This window comes from Mustela erminea, chromosome 8, assembly GCF_009829155.1.
Source record: "Mustela erminea isolate mMusErm1 chromosome 8, mMusErm1.Pri, whole genome shotgun sequence".
Classification (NCBI taxonomy): domain Eukaryota; kingdom Metazoa; phylum Chordata; class Mammalia; order Carnivora; family Mustelidae; genus Mustela; species Mustela erminea.
Window position 1 is genome coordinate 39017265 of NC_045621.1, and position 7894 is coordinate 39025158.

The following is a 7894-nucleotide window of genomic DNA, read 5'->3' on the forward strand; positions in this document are numbered from 1 at the left end:
AGGCACTGGCCCACAGTCTGTGAGAAGCCAAGAATAGGCCCGAAATGGCTCTCAGGGCAGGCGAATCAGGGGTTGGAGGGGACAGAGAGGTCAGGGAGGGAGCAGGAGTTAGGGGGATGGGGAGATGGTGAGAAGTCAAGAGTAATTTCTGCCTTGTTGAGCTTAGTCTTTCCAGCAGCTTTGTTACAAGATGTGATTTATGCATACAGAAAACCACAGGTGAAGTGCGAAGTGGGACCCTCTCAAAGGCCAGGGCCGCTTTTATTTTGCAAACAAGGGACCAAGGCTGGGGAAGGTGATGCTACGAGGCAAGGTGGTGGCAGCAGGGCTGAGATGGGAACGAGGTCCCCTGGATCCCTAGCACCCCTGCCACCCAGCTACCCCTCTAGGTGGAGACCCAGAGCCGAATGAGTGGCAGAGGGGGACCACAGAGGGTCAGGGTGGCTGGGGTCCCGGGGACAGGCCAAGAGCTAGACAGGGCCCGAACAGGCCAGAACCTGCAGAATCTCAACGAGAAATGGGAAGGAAAGTGGGGCCCCCTGAACACATTTCAGAAACCAGGGGTGGGGGTGGGTGAGACCCCAGATGGAGGCTTGCTCTGCCCGCCAACCAGCTGCCTTGTTTCTGTAGAGGACCAATCTCACCTGCGGGCCGAGGGCTCTAGAAAGCAAAGCGCAACCTTATTTCCTTTCCAAAATCTTGGGTGGCGGTAGGAGTCGCTGAGGGGCCAGTCCGAGGTTATCGGCTGAAGTAGGGGCAGAATCCAGAGGGGGACAGGTCATGAAGACATGCCGGCAGAGGAGGGCAAGGGTGGCTCCTGAAACAGTGCATGGCTCTCTGGCCTCTCTGGGTGAAGCTGCTCCCAGGCTCCACTCAGAAGGGGTCGGTCTCTTGCAGCCCCTAGAGGCCCCCATTCTCAGTCGGCAGCTGGGCCCTGCTGCCCGGGGAGCCCAGGTCACACAGGGTGCTGCCCATGGTCACCCTGCTGAGGCTGTAGGAGTTGTGGTGGGGTCTGTGGTAGCGGTACCGGGTCCCCAAGCACAGGGCTTCCTGGAAAGTCTCCCTGAAGCGGCTTGACATGATGTTGTAGAGCACAGGGTTAATTGCCGAGCTGAGGTAGAAGAAGACTCCGGAGATAACATGCACGTACTGGAAGGCCAGGTGCAGACTCTCGGTCCACTGGGACACAAAGCTCCACATGAGGCGGTCAACGTGGAAAGGGGCCCAGCAGATCCCAAACACCATGACCAGCACAACTGTGGGGGCACAGAGGGAAGACCTGGGTGCCTGCCAGACTGCCTTCCCCGGGCTTCAGGGTAGTCTGCCCACTCCCACCGTGCCACCCATGACCATGGTCCATCTGGAAGGTTCTGGAAGGTTGCCTGCCTTAGCATCAGCACCCCTTCAGAGAGGCTGGTCCCACTACTGTCACTGCCTAGGCAGTGGGTATGTGCCTTACCCCCAGCCACAGTCAGACAGACCAGGTGAGGACGCCTGAGCCAAGATGGCCCCGTCTGGCTCTCCCATCACAGAATCTGCAACTAGATGGCTCTTAGCTAAGAGGTCACCCAGCTTCCCAGAGCTGTGGCATCAACCAGCCATGCCCTTCCTTGGGTCTCTGTCGTTGGGCTTGCCTTGATTTTTGTCTCTTATTGCTTGTGTTTACTTCTCTGCCTGCCTGTCTTCCCCTGCAGTGCCTTCCTCACCACACCCCAGCATGGTTTTCCCTTATCACCCACGATTTCCACCAGGATGTTGTTTACAACATCTCCAGCCCGTCATCTGGTGTATGCTAGGCCCTCAGAAAGGGAAGCTGAGGGAAGGAGGGAGGGAGGGAGGGAGGCAGGGAGAGAAGAAAGCCAGAGCCCCAAGCCAGCAGCAAGCCCCAGGAAACACCCCAGCTTCCCAAGGTGAGAGCCATCCCAGCGAGCAGACTTGGTCCCTGCAGAACAAGGGAGTAGGGGGAAGAGGAAGAGCGGGCAGGGGGCAGGTCGTCTGCAGTGTGGACTTCACAGGGCACAGATGAGAGGCAGGCTTGGAACTCTGGGATCAGGTCCCATTTTCAGAAGCTGCTCAAGTGGCCTTGGGTTCTGGGACACTGTTCCTGGGGGACGAGAGAAGTGGGTCTCTCTCTGGGAATGGGACAGTCCCAGTTAGCCGGCTATCATCCCATGGCTTTGACCAAGGTCTCCCTTACCTCTGTCTTGTCCTGGCTCCCTCCATCTACCTGATTTAGGTCGCCTAGGGTGGGGGGCAGGATGGGGAGGAAATCAAGGACTGACTTAGTATCATTTTGTCTGGCTTCCCCAGGGGCCTTTGTTTTGGGAAAAGAGCCAGACCCAGAACACAGTAAGACCCAGAGCCTCAACCCAGCTGGCCTGCCCCAATCCACACTTCTGCCCTGACTCTCCTGTTCTCTGCACACTCACCCTCACAAACACACGTCCTGATAAGTCTCTATGAGACAGGGTCATTGCCATGGTCCTCCAGGATCCACAGATATAGAATGGGTGAAATGTATCATCTTGCCCCTCCAGCACCTTACTCCCCTTCTTTTGGGAACTTTGTTCCCCTCAGACCCCAGCATGTGAGCCTGTGGGGTCTGCAAACCATAGCACCCTGCTACTCGGGCCTGGGGACCAGCTAGGACCTAAGCCCACCAATCAGAATCCTTCCTGGGGACTATTCAACAGCCACTAAGGGAAAAGGGTAGTTACTCAAGGAAGAGGAACTCTTCCTCCCAGGCTGCTCTAGGGAAGGACAGAGCTAAGATACGTTTAGGAGCAAAGATGAGAGACCTGGCAGGGCCAGCTCCCACAAACGGCTCTGCCATCCTGGAATGCAGTCACGTGTCTCTGCCTGGTCCGTGGTTGGGTTCCAGGAATCCGTGCCAACTCATGGGTGTGCCACCTGTGCACCCGCATGGGCCTCCAAGCTGAGAAGGACCCTGGGCTTTGTTTAATGCTGTACTATTGCTGTGTGGACAGTCCCAGCAATTTCTGAACAAGGGACCCCAAATGTGCCTTTTGCATTGGGTCCCACAAATCACGTGGCCATCCTACCATTTATCTTTGCTATGAGTTTCTCACTGAGTAATCGCACACATGAGTGCACACAAACAGGATGGGGCGGGGGGCAGCGGCAGCCACCCCAAACCTCACACTCAGCCTCCATCATAAACCCAGACGCTCAGCCCCGGGGTCCTGGAAGCTCTAGTTTCACACCCAGGGCCTGGCTCAGCCTCTCTTCCCAGCAGCAACACTTACACAACATCTTGGTCACCTGTGTCCGGCCCTGATCCTGTGACCGCTGAAACCTGCCACTGTCACTGGACCTGGCCCTGCCCCTGGCCTCCCGCCTGAGCAGAAGCAATCTCTCACGCCGCAGCTGGAGCCCGATGAGCAGGTAGAGCACGCTGATGGTGGCCATGGGCAGGCAGAAGAAGAACAGGGTGGTGATCTGCATGACCAGGTTGTAGAGGGCCCGCGGGTGGACCAAGGTGCATGTGGCCGAGTGGGGCACCGTGCCCCGGCAGGGCAATTCCAGCTGCTGGATGCCATGCAGGCTGGTGTTAGGCAGAGAACAAAGCACAGCGAGGCCCCAGATGGCCCCAAGCACGCGGCGCACGTGGACCCGAGTCATCGTGGACCTAGCCTGCAGTGGGTGCACCACGGCCACATAGCGCTCCACGCTCAGGGCCGTGACATTGAGCACGGAGGCCAGGCAGACCGTCTCAAAGAGAAGAGTGCGGAAGTAGCAGCCCCCGGCGCCCAGCAGGAAGGGGTAGTTGCACCACATCTCATAGATCTCCAGGGGCAGGCCCACCAACAGCACCAGCAGGTCGGACACAGCCAGGCTGAAGAGGTAGTAGTTGGTGGGGGTACGCATGTTCTTGTGACGCAGGATGACGGTGCAGGTCAGCCCATTTCCCACGGCGCCCACCACGAAGATCAGCAGGTACGTGACACAGATGGGCACAAACAGCTCTGTCTGCTGGGGCCCCAGGTACTTGAGTCTCAGTTCCTCATCGGTGAGGTTCAAGTCCTCCGGGTCAGGGAGCCTCGAGGCCCTACTACCATTGCAGGGCACCAGGCTCCTTGCATCCCGTGGGGACATGTCTCCAGGGAGACTGGAGCAATTGAAGCAGAGAGGAGCCTGTGGAACAGAACGGAGAGACACCCAGAAAAGTCACTCGAAGATCGCTGGGAACTCATTAAACCCAAGGGGTGACACTAAGTGACACAGTGACACTAAGAGGAACATCATTATAGGTATTTTAGAGAAATAAAAAAAAACTCTGTCATTCATTGTAAGGTGTATAACAATTTCAGAGATGTAAAAACACATATCTTGGGCGCCTTGGGCTGCCTTTGGCTCAGGTCATCATCCCAGGGTCCTGAGTGAGACTAAGTCCCACATTGGTTTCTCTGCTCAGCAGGGAGCCTGCTTCTCCCTCTCTCCCTCTGCCCACTGCTCCCCCTACTGTACTCTCTCTCTCTCTCTGTCAAATAAATAAAAATCTTAAAAAAAAAAAAAAAGTACATCTTAAAAATGATAAAAAGCAGGACTCAGGGGCACCTGGGTGGCTCAGTTGTTAAGTGGCTGCCTTCAGCTCAGGTCACGATCCCAGGGTCCTGGGATCAAGCCCCACATCGGGCTCTCTGCTCACTGGGAAGCCTGCTTCTTCCTCTCCCACTCCCCCCCTTGTGTTCTCTCTCTCACTGTCTCTGTCTCTGTCTCTCTCTGTCAAATAAACAAAATCTTAAAAAAAAAAAAAAAAAGCAGAACTCAGTTATAAATGTCATAATCCACCAAAGTCTTTGAATAAAGGATGGGTCCCCTGGGGATTAAGCTTTACAGCAGCAGTGTCCCCTTGGGTCTGTCCCCTTTCAAGCCCTGGACTTTGGGAAAGGGACTCAGTTTGGGGGCATCTGGAAAATGGGCACAATATGCAGTACCTGATCTTATCAGAACGGTTTTAAGAACAAGGGATTCAAATCCAGCCTCCCTAATTCTGGGCTGTGTGACCATCTATATGGGAACCTCTCTGCTTCCTTACTGCAAGGATCCAGGCAGTTTAATCTACAAAAGTTACTAAAGTGGGGCCGGACTGACACAGGGAAGGCTTGGTTATCAGCCATCTTGCAGTGAGGACCAAGTCCACCTTGGGGATCAAGCAAAGGGGTAAAAGGACTAAACACGAGAACACTAATCCAAAAGTTGGTCCTTGTTTCTGTTTCCTATCAGCTGCACTGTTTAAAGTTAAAATATTTGACAACCTTGACTGCCAATTCTGAGGTTCCCTCTCCTTTGTTTGGTCCCTATCTCTGCCAGTCCATGGGATGTAGTGGTTAAGGACCCAGGCCATGGAGCTAAACACACTGGCCTGAGGGTTCAAATGCCAACTCTGCTACACTCCAGCTGCAATGTTGCCTCCTGGTACCTCAGTCATCGCATCTGTAAATGGGGGTGTCCACAAAGCTTACCTCATAATTTCTGTGAAGATTAAATATGAAAACACATATAAAGTTCTCAGGGTGTACCTGGTACCTTTCAGGTGTGGAATATCAATGCATAGTAACTTTATCCTTACTTCCCTCATGGAAAGGGAAGAACAGTCCAAGGGAGGGGCACCTGGCGGGCTCAGTCGGTCAGCTTTTGATCTGGGGGTTGTGAGTTGGAGCCAGATGTTGGGTGTGGAGATTACTTAAAAATAAAACCTTAGGGGCCCCTGGGCCGCTCAGTCGTTAATCTACCGACTCTTGATTTGGCCTTTGGTCATGATCTCAGGGTCTTGAGATCAAGCTCTGTGTCAGGCTCTGCGCTTAGCAGGGAATCTGTTCACGATTCTCTCTCTCCCTCTGGTCCCCCTCCCTCTTCTCTCTATCTCTCAAATAAACAATTCTTTAAAAAATAAAATAAAATCTTAAAAAAAAAAAAAAAAAAAAAAGCACAGTCCACCGGAGATGCAGTAGGGACTGAAACACGATTTGGCTGGGCAGGTGGTTTGGTGGGACAGGCCAGGTGTTGGGGACTGTCCTCTTAGCCCTTTTGCCAAGCCCACCTGCACCACCACCCCCCGCCTCTGAGCAGCCCTGGACTTTCAGACTTCTTTCCTGGACCCACTTCCTATCCCTTCAGCTCCATTACCTCTTCTCAGTAGGAGCTTGGTGCCCATGTACCTGTGCAGCCACCTTCCAACTTTCTTTCTAGGTCCTTTTCCCTCCCAGACCCCAAGAATTCGTTTTTTGTTTTTGTTTTTTTTAAGATTTTATTTATTTATTTGGCAGACAGAGATCACAAGTAGGCAGAGAAGCAGGCAGAGAAAGAGGAGGAAGCAGGCTCCATGCTGAGCAGAGAGTCGGATGCAGGGCTTGATCCCAGGACCCTGAGATCACTACCCGAGCGGAAGGCAGAGGCCTCAACCCACTGAGCCACTCAGGCGCCCCGACCCCAAGAATTCTTAATCGTGGCTATCTTCCTTGTCACCAGAACCTCCACCCAGGAGTCTCTCCCAACCTCCTTGCCAGTCCCACACCCGATCCCCGCATTCTGGAATGAAGGGGTATTTTCACTCACCCAGGAGGTTCACCTGCCCGCCCTCCTCCCCCCGCACGGCTGCCCGCCTGCACCGCTAAAGCCCGGCCACCAGGGTTTGAGAGGGAATCCCTGAGCCACAGCGAAGGGTCGCCGCCCCGGTGTCCGGGAAAAGACAAGAATAACCCGGAGGCTGCGAATCCCCCGCGAAGTGGGGCGCCTCGACGGAGCCCTCCGATCCCCATCGAGGGAGGGATCCCGGGGAGACCCTCTGCGCTCTTCCCCAGCCCTTCGGCCCGCCACGTGCCCCGTCCAGCCACCGCGATCGCGTTTCCCTACCATGCTGTCTGCGCCTGGCGACATCGAGGCGCGGGGCGGGTGGCCGAGACCGAGGAACAGACGCGGCGCCAGGAGCCAGAAGACTGGCTGACAGACGGCAGCCGGCCCTCAAGTAGCCCTCCCCGTCGCCCCGCCTGCGGGTGGCCCAGCTGTCCCGAAAGGGACCGCCACCAGGGGGCGGTACTCTCCCTGCTGGGGCGGACCCGGACACCCTCATCTAGGGTCCCCACGCCCCCCACAAGCGAGTGCGGTTGTTTCCAAGTGTTTAACGCGACACTCCCAGGAGCACCGTGACGGAGTCCCCACGGAGCTCTCACAACAACCCATTTACAAAAGAGAAAACGGAGTCTCAGAGAGGTGAATTGCGACTGGTCTGGGTTTCACACCCTGCCCCCCCCCCCCCGCCCCGGTCTCTCTGCCCCGGGCCTCCAGCGTGCTAACTTAAAGCCTAACTCCTTATTATGGTGTCTTTCCAGCCCCCCATCTCCTCCTGCCCCACATTTCAGACTTACCTCAAAGTTCCCTTGCCCCAAATGGTCTCATCCCCCTCCTTGGCTTCAAATGGGGTCTCCTTTCCCTCCCCAGGCGCAAGTCCCAGGACATCACTGGCCACTCCGTCTCCCTACCGCTATGGGGCAGGTCATCCTCCACTCCCAGGACTGCGGCAGAAGCTCCATTCTCCCTCCGTTCTGTCCTCTCACAGCCCAGTCTTCTTCCTGAAACCCACGCAAGGTTCTTCCTTGGCTGGAAAACCTTCCCAGGAACTCCCCACTTCCTTCTGGAAAAGAACACGCCAAAGTCTAGCCTGGTGTTGGACCTCCATGCCCCACTTGCTTTTGTGGTCCCCCCTCACTATATTCCTCACCCCCAAATACCCTCTCTCTCATCCATTCAAATGCTCCTCCAGCCCTCCCACCCCACCCACCACAGGGGTGGGGTGTAGGGAAGAGTCTGCTGGCATCCCAGCCTCCTCCTGCTCTCCCAAGTTGTACACAAGTAAACTCAAAAGGGGAGCCCT

At 55.6% G+C, this 7894-nt stretch overlaps 1 protein-coding gene across 4 annotated transcripts; it reads right to left on the minus strand.

Moving 5' to 3' along the window:
• Positions 1-225: 225 nt before the first annotated feature.
• Positions 226-7661, minus strand: NMUR1 (neuromedin U receptor 1). 4 transcript variants are annotated; one of them, XR_004288600.1, is made up of 5 exons: positions 6877-7010; positions 3267-4155; positions 2198-2241; positions 1460-2104; positions 1171-1256 (listed from the first exon to the last, which is right to left on the minus strand). XR_004288600.1 is itself a non-coding variant. In XM_032355160.1 (4 exons), the coding sequence occupies exons 1-4, from the start codon at positions 6898-6900 to the stop codon at positions 2063-2065; spliced, it is 999 nt and encodes a 332-aa protein (XP_032211051.1). In that variant the 5' UTR covers positions 6901-7010; the 3' UTR covers positions 1178-2062. The 4 variants fall into 4 exon arrangements, 3 of the variants coding, with proteins under 3 accessions (XP_032211050.1, XP_032211049.1, XP_032211051.1); XM_032355160.1 differs by having other exon boundaries at positions 1178-2104; XM_032355159.1 differs by lacking the exons at positions 1460-2104; positions 2198-2241; positions 6877-7010 and adding an exon at positions 7389-7661 and having other exon boundaries at positions 226-1256.
• Between the last annotated feature and the right edge of the window lie 233 nt (positions 7662-7894).

Excerpts from the sequence above, each read along its gene's own strand:
- NMUR1 (XM_032355158.1), bottom strand. The coding sequence starts at position 6,900 with ATGTCGCCAGGCGCAGACAGCATG. Across the intron at positions 4,156-6,876 it reads CGCCAGGCGCAGACAGCATG|GCTCCTCTCTGCTTCAATTG; the intron begins GTAGGGAAACGC and ends TCTGTTCCACAG. Across the intron at positions 1,257-3,266 it reads ACAGGTGACCAAGATGTTGT|TTGTGCTGGTCATGGTGTTT; the intron begins GTAAGTGTTGCT and ends GTGCCCCCACAG.